A 24,624-nucleotide genomic window follows, 5' to 3' on the forward strand; every position below is an offset into this window, starting at 1 on the left:
TGTAGGAAGCGAACACGGTAGCGCACTTAAGTGTCACGAGTGAAGAGTCTAAGGGACGGACGTTGTTCATCTTTTTTGGACGCTGACGCGTCAAGGGTTTGCTTACGAACACAAACAGTATCGTAATACGAGTCCACGATGTTACATACGAAACGTTTGGATTTAGTAAACAAAGATACCGAACTATTAAGTAACAATAAAAAACAAAATTTTTTAGAAGACGCTAAAATTTCACCGGTGGAACAAACGTCGATATTAAATTGTTACACGTTGGTTTTATCGGTTATCCGTTATCCGGTGCATTATCAACGCGTAGCCGACTATGTAACCGTCGTTTCAAAGGAAACCGGACCAAATGGCGGAATAGGAGCGAGACTCTGATCCAGACTGTCGAATGAAAGGCAGGGAAAAACGGGTTGGAATAAAAAAAAAGAGAAGCGTCCCGATCGTTTCGGTGCAGAAGGGACCCCGAAAACGAAACGAAACGAAACGAAAGGCTCGTCTTTATCTCGAGGCTTCGATACTCGGAACGAATCGAAGTTCGAACCATTCCTTCATTTTCTTCTTTTCCGGCTTTTGTGCCGACTACTGACAGCTACCCGCCTCCAACACTTTTTCCGTTCTGCCCTCTTTCCACGGGTAGAGACAATGGCTTCGCGGCCAGGGTGCTAGATGCTGGGTATTGTTTCACGGAGACTTCCGGTATTCTGGAAGTTCGCTGGATGCCAATCGGGGGATCCGCCAGCGGCTACTCGCGAAATCTGGCACGCGAAACCCTCGTCGATGGCATAATGAAATTGTTAACTGATTACGACGAGCGACGTGGTATAATGGTAAGATCTAGGGTATCGCGAAACGAATTTTCCACGATCGATAGTCCATTTCGGATAATATGCACGAATTAAATAGTTAATTTATGATTTTCTGCGGTCCTGCGCGAGTGATGTATGTTGTCTTAAACGACAACTAAGTAGAATTTAATTATAGGAAGGACACGGTACAAAAAATGGGGGAAAATAAATTGTAAACGCGGACTTACTCCCGTATCCCTCGATCTAATCTCGTGAAAAATGATGTCTCGTAATGAAGTCGCCTTGTATAAAAAGAACATTTTCCCTCTCGGATGCCAAGGAAAAAAACAATCCAGTATCCCTTCGCGTACAGTTTCATAACAGTACCGATCATAAACTGTTACAGTCGATCTCTGAAGTAATTAAAACAAACAATTATTTCGCTGATTGTGTGTCGTTACTAGTGGTAATAGCATCGCATTGCATTTAACGAGCTGATATATTCTCGATACCGGTTCATTCATTACGACTCGGATTACATAATAATTATTTATATCTAACGTTTACGTTTTATGGAACGTTCTGCGCGGAAGACGAAGTCTTATCGAATTTGTCACACCCGAATTGCTGTCGCGAGGTCTCGTCAAAGCCTCGATACGTTTCATTCGGTATTGTTCTTTGGTCGCGTCCTTCGAACTGGAAATCTCGCTACTGAAAATCCGATAGATGCGGATCCGACAATCACAAAGGCGACTTTCAGACGGTGGAATAGAAAGCTCGAATGAAATTGCGCGTGAAATTCTTAATAATATCGATCCGTCCGAGCATTGCATTGCGTGGATCGAAAAGTACCAACGAAAACGGTGCGCTGGATCCGCGCTGAGGAATTATTTACAACGCACGGTTTCACAAAATCTATAATTCAAACGACTTTCAGATAGACGTAAAATAAAATTGTTAGAATTACGAAAATTATTTATTGAAGATTTATTGAAGAAAATATTTATACGATTTATATAATATTTAAGCTTTTTTTTTTAATTTTTTTATTTAATTATAATATTTAATATTTTATGATTTATTGAAGAAAATAAACTCAATTTGTTCAATATTTGTTTATTAATTTAGAAAAATAAAAGAAAGGTAACAAACAAAAAACATAAGAAAGAGGACATACAGCAATGTAGCCAACCACAGAAAACAAAACTAACTTTTACTACATATTTTTAAGAAGAATAAAATAAAATTTGAACGAATTACCCAAAAAATTGCAAGAAACAGTACCGATTGAAATTTCCATATTTTCATCGTTGAGAATAAATAAATAAAGTTATTTCGAACGATTTCAATCTTTGCCAGAGCGGGATCCTCCCCTAATTATCCATCAACGGAAACGCTCCACTCGCGTTTTTCCCCGAATCTTTTCCATGCTTCGCGAGGGGAACAACGCTCGACGATAATTCTCGCGGTGGAACAAAGTGCAGAAGCACGGAAGTAAAACAGTTGAACGCGCTTGTAACGATTCGAACATGGTCTGCACGGGACGCGTACTTGCCGCGCGAATCGTGGCTTTTATTCGGGGAAAGAATTTTCGTCGGGGCCAACTGGGCAGCGGTCCAGTATCGGGGGGAAAACGGATGATATTGCGGGAGCAACGAAACACCTGGTAAACGTTACGGACCATTAACCTTTTACTGGCCATTTGCCCCAACCCCCCGTATCGCGGATTCTATATTTCTTACGTGGCGGTCGGGAGCGAAATCTGAACGCAAACAGCAACGGGGCAACATTCCAATTACGTTATGATTACTTTCGCGTCCTAATTGCATACTAATTGCCCGATGACGATTAGACGCGGCTAATTTTAAATGCCGTTTAATTACAACTGATGGAAAAATGCGAGGGGACCGCGAGGCTGGGGGGGTTCATTTGCGGCGTATTCTCACGGGAGCGTCTCGCTGAACGGGATTTTCGCCAAGAATCGAGCGAAATGAAACGGCCGGAGCGAGTCGAAACTCGGGTCCGCGGTGTATTCCCGGTGCCCGTTTTCTCGCGCGGAACCGACTTTCTGGTGATAAATTTTTCAACGGCAAATTTAATCCTGCTTCCGGGAAACTTCGGCGCCCGGTCGAATTTTCGCGTAAAACAATAATGCAAACGAGGACCGTGGAGCCGGGATTTTAAACGCCGCGAAGTCCGTGCGTTTCCAATATACGCGCGTATCCTCCACGATTTTTGCTTGCTGGTATAAATTGAGAACATTGGAAAAGATAGTGTTGTGTCACGATTCCTCTAGATTTCTTCAGTTCATATGCACGTCGTCAATTTGAGATCTAGTGCTTTCTTAATGCATCACTGCAAGTTGGTTTCGCTAAATCTTAATTGAATAGGTGCATTATTGCTACAGAATTTATTTTGAAATATATTTGTGTGATATATGATGTGATGATTTGTTATGGGAGGCTGAGACATTCGACGAGGTGTACGATTGGACCTTACACTTTATGGACTTTCGTGGCCCAATCTGACTATCATATTGTCTTGAAAATTCGGAGATCAGTTGAGAAACTATTCACTGAATTAGTATTGATGGGCAGACAGCTGTAGTGTGTGCATAAATACATGTGAATTGACTATGGGAGGGATTGAAAAAGGCAAGCCAGTATTATCAGGAAACCAACATTTCCGTAGCACGTCAAACAAATTTATTAAAGAAAAATCGACAGGGCGTAGGTGGACAAATTTTTCGACGAAATTAAAAAATATCAAATCATTTAAAAAAAATTATTTCTAGTTTCAGGGGTCAATTACAATCATTTTTGGTCAATAGGCATACCCCCGAAATCCTACGCACTTTCGAGAAAAAAATTCGAGTAGGTGTGAAATTTTTCGACAAAATTAAAAAATTTCGAATCGTTCTAAAAAAATTATTTTTACTTGCAGGGGTCAATTATAATCATTTTTGGTCAATAGGCATACCACCGAAATCCTACCCACTTTCGAGAAAAAAATTCGAGTAGATGTGAAATTTTTCGACAAATTTAAAAAATTTCAAATCGTTCTAAAAAAATTATTTTTACTTTCAGGGGTCAATTATAATCATTTTTGGTCAATAGGCATACCACCGAAATCCTACCCACTTTCGAGAAAAAAATTCGAGTAGGTGTGAAATTTTTCGACAAAATTAAAAAATTTCAAATCGTTCTAAAAAAATTATTTTTACTTGCAGGGGTCAATTATAATCATTTTTGGTCAATAGGCAGGTGTCAATTATAATCATTTTTGGTCAATATCCACGAAATCCTACCCACTTTCGAGAAAAAAATTCAAGAAGGTGTGAAATTTTTCGACAAAATTAAAAAATTTCAAATCGTTCTAAAAAAATTATTTTCTCTTGCGGGGTTCAATTACAGTCATTTTTTATCATTACACATACCCTCGAAATTCTACTCAGTTTCGAGAAAAAAATTCAGCAAGGTGGACAAATTTTTCGACAAAATTAAAAAATTTCAAATCGTCCTAAAAAAATTATTTTTACTTTCAGGGGTCAATTACAATCATTTTTGGTCAATAGGCATACCACCGAAATCCTACCCACTTTCGAGAAAAAAATTCGAGTAGATGTGAAATTTTTCAACAAATTTAAAAAATTTCAAATCGTTCTAAAAAAATTATTTTCATTTGCGGGGGTCAATTACAAACATTTTTGGTGAATAGACATACCTTTGAATTCCTACTCAGTTTCGAGAAAAAAATTCAGGAAGGTGGACAAATTTTTCGACAAAATTAAAAAATTTCAAATCATTCTAAAAAAATTATTTCTAGTTGCAGCGGTCAATTATAATCATTTTTGGTGAATACACATGCCCCCGAAATCCTATCGATTTTCGAGAACAAAATTCTTTACCGAAAATATACTGTCTGACCAGGGACATGAATGATTCCCCTGGAGTTTCATACGTATCTTTAAAGCATCATAACTTCTGAACAGGTTGGAGGATTTCAATGTTTCTAAATGCAAACAACGCGTATTTTAGTGGAGAATATTTAGAAATTCTAAGAATATCGTAAAAGTTGTTCCTCAACCCCGTAAAGTGAGAAAAACTAAGAATTTTCCAATTTTCAAACGACCATAACTTCTACAATAGCATATGTATTTCATCGATTCTACCTCTTGGCATTTCCTTGGTCTTCGCTAAATCGTTGACCATCTATAACCATAATCCAACCATTGCTGGCCATCGAAAGACCAATGACTCATTAAAACCATCATTGTTGCTCTAGCGAGGATAGTGTTGTTACCTTTCTCCATTACTATAACTGATCTTATGTTTCGAATTGACAATTCATCCCACTTTTTCTGATATTCCCGGATTAAGAGTCATCCACTGATTACCGCCAAAATGGCAACGATCGATTCTCCTCCCGACTACTCTGCAATTTTCTGTCGATCTAACAGAGAATATCTGCCAGCGGCCAAGTAACGAGGAACAATCGCTTATTCAAAGCCTCCGAGCCATACAGCATCCCATTATCCTCCATTTCTTGTCACCAATATCATTCACGACCTTCGATCCGTTCCGCTCCGGCCGGTTGCGAATTCACTCGATCCGCACGCACAATCGACCGCTCTCCGTGTGTATCGATCCGATCGCGATAGTCATCCCCGGCCGACCGAAAATCGCCGAGGCCTTACAGCCGAGCAAAGTAAGCCCCGACGAAGCTTGTTATGCCCGCCGCGGCCAATAATAACCAGCGCAGTGACCCTTGTCAACCGCAGCCTCCGCTAGGACTTTCCGTCGCGAGCGTACATCCACGGACAATAGCAACTCCACGGCGTGCACATTCACGCGTGTAGAACATAATTGTCCAACCGCGAAACTTTCGTCCCTAGAACGCTCTGCAAAGAGATTAGGATACGGCCTGTTGCTTTGTCTCGACATCGTACCCGAAGGAACAACAATTTTTTAACAACGTTCGACGAGAGAAAAGAGAGGAAGCCATGGAATCAAAAATCCAAAATAATATTTTCTTTGTAAAATATATGCTAAGTAAATAATATTTACGCTAGGAACCCCTCACAGGGTTATGCACTCAGCTCTGTTTGTAGTAACATTATAAATATAAAGTTCTTACATGTCGAGTACAATTCAAGGTACAGATTATGCTTTTTAACACTTCATATGGTTTATATATGGGTGACGTTACCCACTATGATACTAGAAAAATTAATTCTCAAGTGAAGACGTTGAGGGAAATAAATTTGGATAGAATTTGTAAATTGTAACAAGGTTGCAAATATAAGTACTGAAAAAAATTCTATGTTATTTAGCTTACAATGGACTAAAATCAAAATTATACTTTTGCAGAATATTGTACGGTATTGATTTGGCAGTGAACGTGTTAAGATAATTATGGATAATAAGTAACGATGTAATATGTGGTTTAGCCAAGAAGATTTCAGTGGTTTGAGGAGGGAAAAATCTATTTTTTCAAGAAATCTTTACCCCAATCTTTAATTCTTATATTAGACCAGTCATGCGTCCATTTGTCGACGCCACGAGCACACTGATAACACTGCGTTAGACGTTGTAAAGTTGTAAAGTAGCATTTTTATTCCTCGAGCCACGACATTTCACTCGATATAATACTTTCGCGGGCACTTTGCGTTTTTATTTTTATTCCGTGAATAAAGACATTAAATAACACGAGATGTACGAGCTACTTTTTAACGTTAGTACACGTGGTAATTTTCGAAACGTGGGGGAAAGTATTTTCATTATTGGATATCGTATTCCGAAGGTTTAGGATAAGTTTGGGTTAAGTTTAGTACAAGTTTACGTCGTGCTTAGGCGAGGTGTAAATAGTTTACTTAATCCATTAGCAACCAACATCCGCCGTTCCAGAATAACGTGGAAATAGAAAATTATAACGCCACGTTAATCCAGCACAACCTATAACACCTCGATTTTTAGCGTAATTTTCGCTGATCTTAACTTAAAAAACTGTTTGTATCGATACTTTGATCATCCACATTTTATGATTATGCAATTATATTTTTTATATCATTTTAATCTTTTTAGGAGAATTCTTGCATTTTGTATCTGTTTTACGTTGCAACATAGTGTTGCGAATATAATTTAATTACCAGTCCGTGCGTTTTTTTATAAGCGTTTTCTTTGATCAATAAATAAAGAATTCAATGGACGAAAATCCATACGAAAAATTTAATTCTGAATAAATTGAATTAAACGAAACGAAATTGCTTTGTCTATAAATTTCGTGCGCAGAAAATCCGTTCGTTTTTCAAGGGGACGCTCTCGAAAATGTTTGAATATCAGATCTATAGCACTGATAAAACCACGTGAGGAATGTTTGTAACGTTATCCATTGAAAATGGCACGACACGAGGTTATGAAACGTCACGGATACCTTGCAAAAGGATTCGGGGATGCTTTAATAGAGGCTCGATATCGCAATTTCGATTAATATCCGGATCGTAAATTAATATTTTCGAACATTATGCAAGAATTGGCGAATGTCGCGCTCTCGATTCTACAGAATCATTGATCAAAAGCGGTTTAAGTTTCCCAAGCGCGATAAATTTCACGGTAATCTAAAATAAATTATGAAACGTAACATATAGCGTTTGATCTTTTTAAACTAACAGTAAATTATTTTTAATCCGCAAAGAAGGTTAATACTTTAATGCCACCTAGGGAAATATATTTTATTTTTTAATGAAATTTCGACATCGACGATCAATTAATAATCAGATGTGACGAAAATAGAATAAACTCTGTGCAAAAGCAAAGAAAGTCTCTTTCCATTTGACGAATGGAATTCAGTCGACGCACCGTGTTAAAATTTTTTAAAAATGATTCTCTTGCACAGTTACGCGAGCTTCCACGCAATTGTTCCGGATACTATTTCGAAAGGATCTGATTACACGAAATATAACTATTTCAAGATGTTCGAGGAACGAAAAACAGACGGCCCAAACAACGAAAACATTGTAGCGAAAAGAGTTTAATATTTATGTGGCGTCTGCTTATTTAAGAACGCTTCGACCAGATATTTCTGTTTCTTTTTTCGTGAAACGAAGCTGCATTACGTAATTAGAAAGACGCGCTTAATAGCGTTCTTACTTTTTCAAGCGTAAATATCGGAGATAAAGCGACGATGAATCGCGACATAGTAATAAAAGGATAACTGAAAAATAAATATCCAGTTAATTAGGGCGTATCAGAAAACGCGAAATATAAATTAAACGGTCGTGCCCGCGATTACACGATACACACTTTTAATCGTGAAAATTTACTCGATTTCCGCTTTGCAATTAAATCTCGCCCAGTCCCTATCGTTTCGGCAAACGTATCGATTTATAAACGAATGAATCGATGACACCAACGATAGGTATTTAAACAAAGATTTTGCTCCTCTGTTACTTGGTCTCGATATGCAGGAACGAAATCGTTATAATTCGCGAACGATAATACCTTTACAAAATGAAACAAATTAATTTTCTAAAATGATTCGTTATACGCTCGGTTTAAATTTAACAATGTATTTCATAACGCGTTATTCTCTCGAAATAACATTGTTCGTTGAACGTGCACATCTTCTTTCGGTGTTTCATTTCACTATAAGGTGTCATAATACAACAAATCGTTTAAACCGTATACATTATCGTGTCGCTGCTGGTTTTCCATTTTTTTTAAATGACAATTAAGTTCAATTTATTGTAAAACGTATTAAGCAAATTACAGGATTGTAAAATTGTGATAATATAGAGAAAATACGAGAGTAAATTAACACGTTTGAAATTTATTTTTAAATAGCGGCCATTCGCCCTCGTATGATAGTACTGTCACGATCACCGTGTATAACTTTATGCACTGCTAGTGCTTGCGGCAAAAGTTAGAAGACGGTTTTGACCGACGAATATCGGTATCGATTTGCTGTCAGAATTGACCTTTCTATCGAAAGGCCACATTATAAAGTTCAATAGAAAATAAAATTATCATTATTTATTTGAAATGTCCACAAACAAAACACGTCTCGAAATTTAGTTTCCAATAAACCGTATCATAAATACTTTCGTTATCAATGCGAGTATGAACGAGATACATTTTATAGTTGGTGACCCCGACGACCTCCTTCCTGGCAGGAATTTTACGATTTGATATAGCCTTTCTAAATTTCATCGCGATCCCTCCAACCGTATGACAGCGAACAGACAGGTACAACTAAGTTTTATTTAGAAGTGTTTAATATTTACCATTTACAACCACTTTAGTTTCCCAAAACGTGTAAAATATTTGAGAGCACATTTTTCGAACCTGCATCATTTCAACTTGAACCGGGTAATATCTGTAACGGGGTTATTCTGGGGTATCAAATTTCCCGGGTAAACTAATACATTTTAGCACCACAGCCCAACCAATCACATTACAGAACCATCGCGTGGTACCGCCAACCTCCGAGGCACTTCGTCTCCAGAAGAAACGCGTTCGATCGAAAACTTGAGGGTCATCGACCGACTTATTTTATAACTTGGACACGCTTCTGCACACAATTTTAGAATCTTTTATTTAGTTGACGCGTACACACAGAAAGTTTGCAACTTTTCTCTATTTCCGTATCAAATTCCTGCGGTGGACTTGTCGTTTCAGGTTTCCAAGGAAATAATATTCAACGCGTAAACTTCCGAGGGTGTTCAAAGTCTCAAAATCGCTGCAACAACGCGTGCAATCTATAATTTTTTACGTCTTTCGTTAACGAGCGACCCCGGAAAGAAAACAAATTCCAGGTAGTGACTGAGCAAATAAACTGTCATTTATGGTGGATATTTTAAACTATCAGGGACCCCGTTTTAAGACTCGCCAGACTTGTCGATCGTGTCCTCGATGGCGCGTAGCGTCTGTTCCTCTTTGAAGTGGGCAGCTGGCAGTGCCTCTATATATAAAACACGACGAGCAGAACGCCAGGCAGACGTCGAAATTCCCCCCAAATATTTAATAGCGTCAAATTCCCGCGAAGAGCATAGAAAGCGTTAACTCGATTTCTTATCGCGCTCTAATAAATCTGGAAAATTAAGCGTATCCCAGCACGGCGTTCGCGATTCGACCGTTCCTCTCCGCCGTCTGTTTTCCACGCCGCTGAGGGGATTAAAATTTGCCAGACGTCTTGCGAGTCTTGGTCAGCTTTTGTTGGATTCAAATAGAATCGCCGCGCGGCTTTAAAGCCTGACTTTTCCTCGTTTCGTTTTTCGAGGGAAACTTTATGGGCGCGAGTGAAAAAAAGAAAAATTTACGAAAAATCAGATTATATCGTTACCGGTGTTGTTCGAATCGCGTGAAAAAAAACGGTACGAAAGTTCTCCGACAATTTACCGCGGAATGGTTGCTCAATTTGCGTGGCCGTGTTTTTCACGCATAATTACGCGCGAAATGTACGGCATCGTTCGGAAAGATCGAAAGAAATTGCTCGTGAAAACGATGAACGTGCAGGTGAAATATGTGGGAACCGATTTTATTGTATTTAAAATTAGACAAATTCGATTCTCTTCGAAGTTTTAGCTGAATATGTTTGGCTGCTAATTGTAGGCCTTTTAAGGGGTGGTTTTACGGGAAAATGGAAGAAAAATATAAACTTCTTATAAAAATTTTCACGCAATTTTATTACTGTTCGATTTTATATTCGCGAGCGCAGTTTCATTATCGAAACTTATAATTTCAACAGCGTTTAACGACTAGATTTGTAATACGATGCTCGAAAAATTTCTTAATTCACAACGAAACGCTATTTCGACAACGCAATCTAAGTCTATTTTAATTTTGATAAGAGTGAAAGAACAATTTCAAAGATATTTCGCGAGTAACGTATTATTTAATTATTCATCATTTGCAAAGGAAACCCTCTATTTTAAAAATCCTTCCATACAGCCGCGCGCTATTGTTCTCCATTTAAATGCAAATGAAATCCAACGCGAGTCGGGCGAAACAAGTAAATTATATTCAAAATCGATAATGAGTTTGCATATTCTTTCTGAAATTTTCAGCTAAGAATAAACATAGCACCAGAGAACTCGTACTTCGCGGGCAATAATAAAAGAAAACTTAATCAGATATTTTATTTAAAAATCCTTCGTAGAATGACACACGCAGAACGCGACTATATCATTAGTCTTTAATTGATACGTACCCGGGGTCACGCATGATTTAATGCCACTGAATGTATGGCTGCGCAAAAACGGCCTGCTATCGACTTTCGATCGTAGGCGAAAAACAGAGTACAAAGAACTTTTTATTTGGAAGAAAATTTATGGCATCGATAAAGACATTTTTTTTATCGAACTCTATAAACCGTCGACTATCGCGAATAGACGAAAATCGGCGTTCGTTAAAACACCGACAGTTTCGGAACACTCGTGTCCGTGAGATGCAGGGTTTTAATTAACAAAGCTCATCAGCTGTCGCAGCTAAATCATTCGAGTAAATTGACGAGTCAGATTAAAATAAAATTACTTTGCAAATATATCGAAAGAAGACTCCTTAAATTTTTTCTAATATTTTGAAGTGTGAACCAAATAATCTATTTTTCCATCTTTGAAATCCTGTCGAACGCGCTGTCAAAATTCCAGAAATTCTTTGTTCATTCTCGAATCGTTGTCCTATTTGCATACCACTTAGTGCTGTTGTTTGTTGATATTTCAAAGGTGTGCGTTTAAAAAATCGTCCGTGATGAAGAACCTTCGGGAGTGGACAGGAGAACCACTTCTCCCTACTCTTTCATGGTTTGGGTGCTGGGTTTGGTGGCGTCTAGAGTATAAGACAGTCATCCGCGTTCATTTCGAACGAAACGATCGTCCGAGAGGCGGCCGGAAACCCTCGTTTTCCATCCGATTAAACCGATCGTCGAAGCCTCGATGACTCAAGAACCTGTTGAGCCACTAGAAAGTTTCGAATGCGGTTTTCCGTGAAGATATTCCTTTGGAAATTGATCGTAATTGGTGCAACGAGTGGTGATAGTGACAGGGGAAACTAACGTTCGCGGGTAATTTTCTTTTCTGGTGAGGGCCTCGATCAGGGAACATTTCGAAAAATAACAGTTTCGTTCCGTAAATCAATTTAGAAATTACAAACTGTTCGCGGATTTTTTTAAACCGATATTCAGTAGCAGGTAAAATTTACAATATTCGAGGAGTCATTCGTAATAAATATTCGAATAAAAGATAAAAATAAAATATAATTGATAATGTAAATTGCATTAAGTAGAAGTCGATGTTTTATTACATTGATGGGTGCGTGTAAATATGAATTTAATGTATTTCAGTTTGCAGAATTCTCGGTGTTATACAGAATAATCTCGCGAAAGGAGTTTAATAACTTTTTCAACGTGCAAGAAACGAGACGTTACACAACACTCTACGATAAATAGAACCAGAGACATGGCGTTTCAAAGTGTAACTAAAAAAGCATAAAAATCACGTTTGACGAGTCAACAGAAAAGAGTTCCAAAAAGAACGCCACGGAAACGTCGCGTGGAAATGCTTTACTTGTACATTTCAAACGCGAATTTCGTATTATTTTGGTCCAAATTTGAAGTGCTAATATCACCGTGTTTATCGTAGAAAACTCCGCAAAATCTAATATTTTTCGTCGAAAAATGATAAAAAGAAATTTTTGTCTCTAGTGACTGGTTTAAGAGTACTGACTTATTCTAAATAACTTTAATAATTTTAAGATTTTGCGTATAATTGTTCGCGATTGAATATTTCAATGATATACCACGGTAATCTCGTTACAAAATTATACATACGTAAAATTATTCACGACGTATGGAATCAGGATTGACGAATCTAAGTTTGTCCAGCGAATACAACGTTAGAGAGCGACAAGGCAATTATCTATTCTTTTCTCAGCCGGGATCGGTTACCCGAAATTAGCATTGACGTTGCGAGGACGGATTCGATGTTGCTTAATTTCGTGTCATGCAACGGGAAACTCCGCCGCGACGAAAATACATCGATCATCCGGTAAAATTATGCAAACATCGTTTAGTTGCGGCTGCAGGCTGGGCTCGTAATAATTCAGCTCGATCGACAATCAGATCGAACACATATCGATTGGTCAATCCGCGAACAGGGAGGAAGTGAAATTGTAACCATCCAGCAGGATGCTACGAGCAATCGATGCCATAACCAAACTCAGGTCGTTACAATGACGACGCGATTCTGTCGATTGATTTGCTCGAGAAGTTGGAACAAACGGCTGGAAAAAACGAAATTCAGCGATTTAAGTTATTAAACGATTCCACGCCAAGACACATTGCCCGATAAATTTCGTGATATTGATAATATTCTGATCGATGTAACTGATTTTACTTAAAAATACTGTGTCTGCTCTTGATAAGAGAAGAAGTTTTATCATTTGATATTACGAGTACTTAGGCGATTCTTGGTATTTTTCACCACACTGATTATTCAGCGGCCAAGTTTGATTGATTCAATTTTCATGGACAAAAGGAGTGATTCTGCCAATTGATTTGCTCGAGAAGTTGGAACAAACGACCGGAAAAAACGAAATTCAGCGATTTAAGTTATTAAACGATTCCACGCCAAGACACATCGACCGATAAATTTCGTGATATTGATAATAATGATAATAATAATATATACAGGGTGTTCGGCCACCTCTAGCAAAAATTTTAATGAGCGATAGTAGAGGCCAAAATAAGACGAAAATCAAGAATACTAATTTGTTGATGGAAGCTTCGTTAAAAAGTTATTAACAATTAAATTCAAAAATTTCAAATCGTTCTGGAAAAATTATTTTCGGTTGCGGGGGTCAACTACAATCATTTTTGGTGAGTACACATACCTCCGAAATCCTATCTACTTTCGAGAAAAAAAATCGAGTAGGTGCTGAAATTTTTCGGCGAAAAAAAATTTTTCAAATCGTTTTAAAAATATTATTTTCGGTTGCGGGGGTCAATTACAATCAGTTTTTGTCATTAGACATACCCACGAAATCCTGCCCACTTTCGAGAAAAAAAATAGAGAAGGTGTGAAATTATTCGAGAAAATTAAAAAATTGCAAATCGTTGTGGAAAAATTATTTTCGGTTGTAGGGTTCAATTACAGTCATTTTTGGTGAATAGACATACCCCCGAAATCTTGCGCATTTTCGAGGAAAAAAATTCAGTAAGAGCGGCACTTTAAACGTTAATAACTTTTTAACGAAGCTTCCACCAACAAATTAGTATTCTTGATTTTTGTCTTATTTTGGCCTCTACTATCGCTCATTAAAATTTTTGCTAGAGGTGGCCGAACACCCTGTATATATTATCAATATATATTCTGATCGATGTAACTGATTTTATTTAAAAATACTGTGTCTGCTCTTGATAACAGTAGAAATTTTATCATTTGATGTTACGAGTGCTTAGGCGATTCTTTGTATTTTTCACCACACTGATTATTCAGCGGCCAAGTTTGATTGATTCAATTTTCATGGACAAAGGATTGAACTTTCACGAACAATGGTATGTTTAATCGGCGTAACGAGCACATGTAGAGTTTAGGAAACTTCTCGTCTTAGCAGAAGTTCGAGCAAGCAATTAAGATATAACGTTAACGTGGAGCGTGGAATTCGCAATACGTGTCTTATCGACTCTGTTCTCTTTTCTTCGGTATAAGATTATCGAACATAAATTGTTCCAATATTACGATAACAAGGGACCGTATTATTGGATAAAACTAATAACAGTTTCTATCGTGTCTTACATCATCAAGCAATTTTCATCAAAGTTCGTTAGCATCCAAACGAAGAACTGTCCAGCTTCTAAAAAGCGTACGTCCATGAATTAGAACGGTTACGAGCGTCGACCAGCCGTAAAGTGCAATCGCAAAATTGTTTGGTTTAAAAAGAGAAGCCTGAGACAAAATTTAATAAAATAAAAAGTCGCTATAAAATTTTTAGGATGCCAGTAAAATCTTATCGCGCGCCATTCATTCGACGTCGCGGTTCTAAACTGTACCGCGAGCCCGAAAAGGCTCAGAACCGCCAGCATAGGGCGATGCAGGGCAATAAGTTATAGTCTTGTGAATATCTTTTATTGCCTTTCCCAGCAAAGGAGTCACGGTCGTTCGAAATTAGATAAAGTAGAAAATCGAAAACGCTTTGCAATTTGCAGGCTAGGAGCGAGCATTGTCGCCCGTTTCAATAAAGACCGAACGTGGGATAATTATGCATTACGTTTGCCTTTGTAGTAGGCGCTTTTGAACGCAACACGCTGGGGTTTCGTGGCTTACGTTGGAAGAGATTAAAATTAAATTACCAGGCATTGAGTACGTACGGAACAGCGTGAGCGAATATAGCCTATCGTTTCATTAACCACTTGCCTGTCGAGTTTTTCTCGCTGCGCTGCTCTAAGAAAAAAAGCACTCGTTTGTAATTCGTGGCAGGAAAATTAAATAATATTGCTGTAGGGTTTTCTTAGAAGGAAGGATGATACTTATGAAATTGTGTACAACGCTACTGTTTCTATGTTTCACGCCGTAATTTGCTAATAATCTCAATAGATATAGTTTGTGTACTTTTAATAAGTGGCGTTGTTCCGGCGTTCTCTTGTTACGTTAAAACTTATTGTATAGTTAAGATATTTCATCCGGCCTCATAATTGTTGGAAAAGTGTGCCTATAAACAAGAACGGATCACGGTCGGTTCGCTGAAAAAAATCCGTCCCGCGGGGAATTAATATCCGTCCGAACGGGTTAACAGCCAGCGGCACGCTTGTACTTTAAAAATTACCAAGTCGACTAATCTCTTAAGTCCCGCATTAAATTTCGCGTAACGGGAGCGCGGTTAACGCGGAAGTATACAAGCGGAAACACTGTCTTGCGGCGTTTAATCGGCGGGAAATACCGCGGGATCGGGCTTTTCCACCGTCCCGGAAGATGAAAACGACTTTTTACGGTTCCAAATCCGCGCGGAGGATTTCTCCCCGAATGGAAAAATCCGCGGTGCACTGTCGCGACACGGTCCGTCGAGAGAGAGAAAGAGAGAAAAAAAAAAGAAGAACCTTTGCGTCGGACCGAAAAACCGTAAAAACGCGGGCGTAAAGCGCGGGCCATTTAGGAAGATCGATCGATCCCGCGAACGCTTACCCGCGAATGATCGATGCGCCGTTCCCCGACCGTGTATCGGCGTCTTTTTTCCAAATTGAGGGCCCCCGATTCGCGGATAAATCGGCCATTCTACCGACGCAATTTCTCGAAAACGATGTCAGAAGTATCGTCCTCGTTGCGATATTCGCACGAAGATTTCAAGGACCGAGTGTCTCAATTCCTGCCCTTCCTAATTCTCGATCGCAAAAATTCCGCCATTTCTCTTGAAATCAACACGAAAAGAAACGCGGTAAAGTCAAATTCTCGACCTCGTTGAACAGGGATTTATTCAAATTTCTCTAACGTTAAAAAGTGTTCTTTTAGTTATAACTAGACTGTGGATCTTTATGCAAATTCACATTTTTATTAATAGAATTAATAAAATGGGAGCTTTGTAGATGATTGTCTCGAATCCTAAATATAATAATTCGTATCTTACTTCAAGTATTTCTTATATTTTTGCATATTAAATGCATTCTGTAGTTTTTCGAGGATTAAAATTTCTCATAAATGCATAAACATCCGCGTCTAGTTATAACATATTTTAACTCTTCTCCCTTTAAGAGACCTTTCTACTTTGTGGGATTAAAAAAATCGAATTTTTTTTGCATTGTCTTTTAGTATGTAGTCTCGAAAATATATCTGCCAAATATTAAATTGAAATTCCGAAAACTAACGAAGTTATAAAACTTTATGACACTTTAAAGCTGTTTTTCTCGAAACTATATTTTTCGGCACTGCTTATGTGATAACAGAAAAACTATTCAAGATATCAACAAGAAATTTATACAGTATCTTTAGAACTGGTCTCCCTATAGCATGAACTAGAATAATCGCGATATCTGCAATACTTTTCATTTTATTAACAAAAAGGCAGCCAAATATATGAAAATATTCAGTATTTTTTCGTAAAACAGCTGCCATTTTGCCATTTTTTGTTCTTTTGAAAATATCCTAGTTCATGCTATAACCACACTCAGCTACATTAAAAATATCGTTGGTTTTTGGATTTCGGATAACTTGTTCGCAAGATATTACATACACAGCTGTTGTTTAATAAAAACAGCCTAATCAATGGATATTATGCGTTGCAAAAATTCGTAAATATAGCTAAATATATAATAAATGTATCTACAAATTCTGGAATTAATCGCTCTTTAATAGCCCGCAAAAAAAAATCACAAAGAAACATGTATTATTCGTGCCTATAAGGTAGAATGGCCCCTCAATTAGAGTTGCAAAATATATGTATTTGGACATCTTTCTTCGAGAAAGAATATAATAAAAATCTGTGGACGCCACACGGATCGAAGAACTCCGAAGATTGGAATGCTTCGTCACTGTTGATATTCGTTTGGAGTTTAGAAGCGTGTTTATGACACACGTTGCGTACGAAATATGCGACGGGGAGGAAAAATGATTGTTTCGCTTGCGGCGTCCGAGTGCTTGCAGCGTGTAAACACCGTGGACGATCCTCGTGCGCGCGTCAGGAAATCAATGTTAATTTGCGCACTGTTCGCGATTTATTCTGCTCGGAAAAACGGTTTATCGGGCGAGAAAAAAAAGAAAAAAAGGAAATATATATTCGCGGGTACGTGTAGAAGAGCTTACGTCCCGATGTAAACGTCAGCGTGCTCGTGACGCATAATCCAGATTTGTTGTGAAATAAATTGCGAACACGCCGGTCGGAATTTATTTCGCCATGGATCCGAATCACGGGCTACTAGATTCGTTAGCGCGGAAATATTGCGCATTTTCTCTCTATTACCCCATTCCGCGTGCAAATAATACTTCTCGAATCGAATTCACGACGATTGATACGCCGTCCCCTCCCCCCCTTTCGGAAGAAACGTAATTGATAATTATATTACGTCGTTACCGGAGGTGAAATGTTTGCGATAATTCAAGTTTGCCTGTTTTGATCGATCGACGCGAATATCGTCGGAATTATTAATCGTATCAAGGAATTCGAACACAAATGGCCCGCGATGGAACTTTCGATATCCACATTGTGGAACATGATTTCGTGCTGAACTTCGATTTTTTAACGCAATAATATTAAAATGCTACGATATTTTGTTCCAAATGGTCTTAAATGACCATTTCAACGATTAAGTATATGAAACACCTCCACCTATAAAGAAGTGTTGTCCATAACATGGTCGACGATATTTGTTTCTGGACGAATTTAAATGGAACGAGCTGTACAGAAGACAAATTATAATTCGTAAAAAGGAATAATTTATTATGCGTAAATACACTCTAAAAAATGATCGAAGTACCGACACATGTGTTATCTTTGCTCGTGTTTAACTGAGCGAGTGCGTACTTCGCTTATTGGGGAAAACGAAGCTCGTTATAAAAATCTTTTATCACGCATTTTCCAGTTTACATTTGCTCGATGGAATATCACGTGCAACGTAATATTCATATATGATATTGAGCGTTAACACCACCACGGTTCGATGGAGCACGTCGAATTATTCGGACAGTTCGGCGGAATCTGAATTCTCCGTTTGCTTTCGTACGCGAAACTGGTGAGAAACCGAGAAGTGAAGTTTTGCGAGAACTGTGACCATTGCGTTTCGTCGTAAGCTGCGTCAACGAAGGAGAAACGAGACTCGCGAAGGAAAATGACGAATTATGTGTACCGTGCAATCGTGTACTACTTCCTGATTGTTTATTTAAAGGGTCTACTGCAAACGTTGAAGCTCTATTCCGGACATCCGGCGGATTTGGTAAAGTGCACAGCCGACTTCAATGTAAGTAAACTTATAGTATTAAGAATTATTTCTAAAGAGATTTCCTAGAAATATCAATATTTAAAAATATTTATAATACGAACAATGAAATGCATCTAATCCATTTTAAGCTTACAGAGCACGTGAACTCTGAATAGGAATTTTGTTCGTTTCTCATTTTCCAGTATAGCGGATTTATTATAATTAGACTGCGGTTCTTTATGCATTTATGGGGAATTTTAATTCTCAAGAAACTACAGAATGCAAAAATATATGAAATACGAATTATTATATTTAAGGGTTGAGACGATCATCTACAAAGCTCCCATTTTATTAATTCTATTAATAAAAATATGAATTTGCATAAAGACCCGCAGTCTAATTATAATTTTTCATTCTTTGCAGCCTCCTCGATCGATCTTCCATTTACGATTCATCGATATACTTTTTCAAAGTAACGATATCGATAGCAGATTAAATCTGTATTTTATTATTATTTTTAATATCATAGTCCTAGATTCTAGGGCCGATCTAGGAAAAAAAAAGTTGAGCGTCGAAACAGAGAAACGGGTTATTCAATTTGAAGAATGGACGTTGGCGAGGGACAGGGGAATTACAAAAATACATTAACGAGGGAGGGGAAGAGAAGTGGCTAACGTTAGGAGAGAAAGAGAGGCGAGAGCTACCTTCATCGAAACGAAAATATAGGGAACAGGCAAGTCCAAACAGGATGGGAGGAACATTGTGTTTTTTTATACCCTTCTCTCTGCCCTAACGCTCAGCTCGTTTCTTTTGTATTCCCTCTAGGTCTCAATCCTAGAGTCTAGGGCCATGATATAATATCAAACAACCGTCACTCGTATTCAGAAAAGACGTTCTTTCCCCATCACACGTTCTTAACGAAGTCGCAAAAACTATTCCTGCTTGATTGAGACGTTTCTCCCCGATTATTGTATTAAAAAATATAATTATTACTTTCCCCCTGTCAAGTTTCTCATCGTATCTTTATTCGTTGTATTTTAAATAAACTTCACGTTGCATTGAAACGTTCGAGAATTGAAACGATATTTATTGCGTTTAAATACAAGGTATTAACCCTTTTGCACTCCAAATTATATTTCAATTTTGTTACCAGCAGCTTTCAAGTGTTTTATTTGAAATTTACGTTAACTAAAAAATAAAGCAATTTAAACAAATTCAATTAAATATCTGTTTAATTTACACTGATGTTGTATTTTGTAATTTTCAAGTGTACGATATCTCTTGAAACTTGTTTCGCAAAAAAAAGGATTGATTCCCCTTCTTCCTTCAGGTATTTCTCTGTTCGAGCAAACTGTACAAACCTTATGCTTTCTTTCGGAATGTACGAAAATGAAATTGAATTCTATTGGTTTGAACTTGAAAAAATGTCGAGCGGGACTCGAGAAAGGAGCACCTGACATAAGAAATTAAGAACTGATGTCGAGTCACGCTCCACGCAGGAGTGCAAAGGGTTAAAAAACGCTTCGCGATTGTTTGGACAAATAGTTGCTCGAGGGCGCGTGATTTTTTTTTCGTGAAATAATTATCGTTCTACGGGGGAGAAAAATTGGTAAAAGTCGTGGGATATTGACGAGGCTTCCCAATAGGTCAGCGAGACCCGATGGGATAGTCCCGAAGGTGTAACGCTGCACCGCGAATGGATCCCGGTGAGTCAGCAACGATAAATCGAGCGATTTATGAAGCGGCACGGGCAACGGACCATTCTCGAGGAATAATATCGCTGTCGACGTGCGTGTGCACAGGTGGGACAGGGACAAGGCGGGATCGACGGTCTTGATCCCGATCCGCGATTCTTGATAAACGTCCGTCATGGACCGATCGATTTATACCCTCGTTTTTGATACTGTCATTACTTTTATATCGTTCCACGCCACGTTACCCGTTCGTGGCTCGAGGATGCGCCACTCGCAAAGAAAGAACGAAAATTGCCCTCGATTTTGATCTCCGATATACAAGGTGTCCCCGAAAACTCACCTTGCAAAAATTAATTTGCCGCGAATAATATCGTTCCACGTCCGAAACTGTAAACGTATCGCGTATCAATAATTTCCCCGTTACCACGCACTCGTATCCAAATTAATACTCGAAAATTGATATTATTCTCGATTTCGTTTTCGGCCCGGGAAACGAAATTTCACCGATGATTTCCCACTTCTATTTCAACCGTCCCGTCAAATTCCATTCTCTCCATGATGCCGTAACGCGGACGTAAAAAAAAAAAGTGAAAATCGACGCCGCGGGTTATTTTCAATTACGACGGGGATAATAATAAAAGTAAAAGGGGGGGGGGAACGCGCGACGGTTGAAAAAAGTGCACGACCGTGGAACAAAGACGTGCCGGTGACACTTTCTACTCGTCAATTTATTTAATCTGCGAACGTCAGTTAAGCCGTGGTCGAAGCATCCCGGATAGATCGATCGGGAAATCTTCAATCAAAATATGACGATGGCGAAACGCGACACAACCCTCCCCCCTCCCCCTCCGTTTTAAACGTAATTAATTTCGGCATAGATTCGTATCGCGGCGATAATTCCGTTCCGATTACCGCCAGCGATCTCGTAGGAACGCGTTTCACGTCCGCGGAATAATTATTGAACCGTCCGACGAAACAACGAACCGTATTTACGGCCCGCGATAATGTCCATTATAAATATTTTAGTTCGGGAATAATTCGCTCGGGAACGCCCGACACGAGTTTATCAACGATCGAATAAAAAGTATCGACAGCTTTTAATTGATTAACGAAAGAGTTTAGAACCGTGGCTGGTTAATGACCGGAGGCCATTTTATATTTATTTAACGCCAGCCAATGACGCGACGAGGGTAACGCGAAATTATTTTCGGACGGAGGTTAACTGTGACTTAATATTTCAAATGGAAATTCAGTTGTTTGGAAAAAGCAACAACGCTTAATAAAATTTGAAGTGAGAACTGACATTCTGTCTCGTGATACGCGTCTGATTCGAAAAGATCGACTTGTCGAAAATCTAATTAAATCCGTGCAATTAGTAGGGAAGGTTTGCGTTACATCGATGTTGCAACGTCGTAAATTAATCGCGATCGGGGGAGCAGATGGTAAAATCGATGAAATTTCGCGTTTACACTTCGTTAGAAATGTTTAACCATCATCGGTTCTTACGGTTGCGTGAACTTACATTAACGAGTTCTGCTCGATAAGAAACAATAACGGCAGTTCGATTTGCGAGCTGCACAGCGGCGAATGGCAACCGGGGAAATTGCCGATAAATAGAAACAACCTCGGGCCGTTATTATTTCAGAATAGAGTTGTTCGTTTAATTTTAATTTCTTTTTTTTTTCTCTCTATCAACTCGCGAATAAGGAAACTAGATTTTTTCGGGGTTCGTTGGACGAACGTACAGATGTGGCAGGTCGATGTTTTAAATCTCTGCTGAATTGGTTCAAGTGTTTCGTACCGCGCGATGTGCAATACGATGTTTTTATTAAAAATATTTCTCACGGACCGACGAATACCTGGACGTATTTTCTACGGGCTAGCAAAAGATATTTTCGAAAAAAACAACTGCCACGGGTTATTAATATCAATTCTCCGCGAAGGAATGTTGTACGCGAAACATTGAATATTTTTAATTGAGATAAACTATCCGAAACGAGATACGGAAAACATGCTTTATGATTCGTAATTCGTTACATGGCTTCCGCGAAGGAATTTTTTTTAAATAAGCAATGCTCCATTGATATAATATTTTACGCAAAATGTTACGTTCCAGCAGTTGTTTTAAATTCTCACGTCTATTCTATTTACAGTTTCTAGCCGTTTTCGCTACAAGTGTTCACGAAACAGAATTAAGACAATGGATTCCTCAGCAACCAACATTCGATAAAGGCAACTTGCATTTAAACGCTGTGAATGATTCGCGGTTCCATAGCTCGACTTAAAATGTTGCAATCTCTTGTCAAATTGGAGTGGAAAAGATTAAACTTTGTCTGAAAATAGCTTGACCGTTTTAAGATTTAATATACCGTTCGTACTTACGAAATACATAAAACATTTAAATTTATGACATCGTGAGACGTTGAATTCTGCTTTCTGTCAAGAATATTAATTTAAGTCAGACAATTTCTTCTCTAACAATCGCTAAATTTGAACGCTTCGATAAATGATAATAATACATTAAAAAAGAAACAATTTTACAAAGGGGTCGAGAAAAAAATAATTGTTAATCGCTTGTTTGGAATTACCAATTGATCCATCCGCTTTAGGGGAAGTGTAAAGCGTTCAAAACTGTGTCGTAAAATAATTTTTACCAAACGGTGTGTACGCGAGCCGTGTTTGTCATGTAGAACGAACGCGATATATGGCGCACATAAATTCCACTTCGAGGATCGATTAAAAGTTACTCTAAAATACGTCATCCATTACTTACAAGCTGCGAATAAAAAATATGTCGAAGCACAACGTGGCATACGCGGCACACGTAAACCGTAATTGGGCCACGGTTGTCGTACGGTCGAAAAGTGAAATGGAATATAATATTTAATGACCACTCTAGTCGCGTCATTGGAAATAATTTAACAAGTCGGATTAATCTCTCTATCGTATTGTAAATTTCTATTGTACGGTGCTGTAAAAAGTGTACCCATTTATCGAATAATCGTAAAAGCTGCGCTCCGCGTTCCCTTATCAACCATTGTATTAATCAATTTTGATTACGCCGTAATATGAACAAATTGTAGAATATTCTTTTTCCTGGCTGTTCTCGTAATGAAAACGGCTGCGCGCGAAGAAAACGAGGAATACAGAAACGTAATTTCGAAACGAGTTAATCTCGTAATATAATTATTTTTACGACGATAAGAAGGAGCGTTTACGGAATTAAGAACAAAATAAACGTAACGGAAAATATGAAAATGTGTGTTTACTTACTGTTAATTAATAAAAATTTGCAGTCGAGAAGTCGAGTTTCTTATTAAAACAGATAATTCACGTATTAAAAATCGTGTTTGTATTTCGATCTCATTAATTTTGTAAGAACAATTCCATACTTTACTTTACGAATATAATTCGAGATTCCTTTACTATGAAACGCTCTAATTTTGAAATATGCATTTCGCTTTACGAATCACTCCGCAAATTACCACTGCTCGCGTTTAGAAAAAATTGATTGAATTTTTCAAAGGCGTCTGTTAATCAACGCGATATCACAGTCGACCTCATGCTTCTCAATAAGTTTTGCAAAAAAGTAAATAAATTAAACATCGAACGTTCACCCCACTCGTCGTATTTATCGGATTTACGAACAACAGATTTTTGAAAACTTCTATCGATAAAGCTGACATAGAACATTTTATTAAAATTTAGTAGGAAACTTTGTATTACCTTTTTACATTTAAAAAACTATTCGAAATGAAAGCTGGTCGTAGTCAAATTTCGAAGTCTTATTTTTCGATTAAAATAAAATTTTGCGTTCTTTTTGTGGCTTTTACAGAAGCACAGGTCCTTGTCGCGAGTTTATAACGTTCGAGATATCGAGAAAAATTGGTAAAATAGAAAAGAGTCATAAGAATGATAGAAAATGGAACACCGGCGAGGAATTGGAGGGCAAAGGGATCAAGATTAGAGCAGTTCGGTCTGTTATTCGAAACAGGAAGAGAAAAAGGATCGAGAATTTCGAACGATCGGCGCCGCCTCGTCGAGAATCCGTGGAAATATATATCATTCTTCCGCGAAATGCTCCCTGAAGGGAGTGCAAAGAGTTGTTTCTAGTTTCATTCCAGTAATTCGATTTCCATTAAACGGTTTCACTACACTCTGTACCTTACGACCCCTTTGGGAGTCGAACAGCATACCAAAAAAGATTGCCGAGAATTGCGCAAAGGAATGGAAACTCGATGCGA

General features: G+C 38.2%; 1 protein-coding gene across 4 annotated transcripts in view; it reads left to right on the forward strand.

Moving 5' to 3' along the window:
• Positions 1-24,624, forward strand: part of LOC122404627 (collagen alpha-1(XVIII) chain) — a 313,588-nt gene that overhangs the window by 233,077 nt on the left and 55,887 nt on the right. For all 4 annotated transcript variants that reach the window (XM_043408763.1, XM_043408764.1, XM_043408765.1 and 1 more), the window contains exon 5: positions 18,654-18,725. In XM_043408763.1, coding sequence (XP_043264698.1) covers positions 18,654-18,725 — 72 coding nt within the window. The remainder of the gene's footprint in view (positions 1-18,653; positions 18,726-24,624) is intronic.

The sequence above is a fragment of the Colletes gigas genome, unplaced genomic scaffold (genome assembly GCF_013123115.1).
Source record: "Colletes gigas isolate AHSC1104 unplaced genomic scaffold, ASM1312311v1 Colletes_gigas_Sc00003, whole genome shotgun sequence".
NCBI lineage: Eukaryota > Metazoa > Arthropoda > Insecta > Hymenoptera > Colletidae > Colletes > Colletes gigas.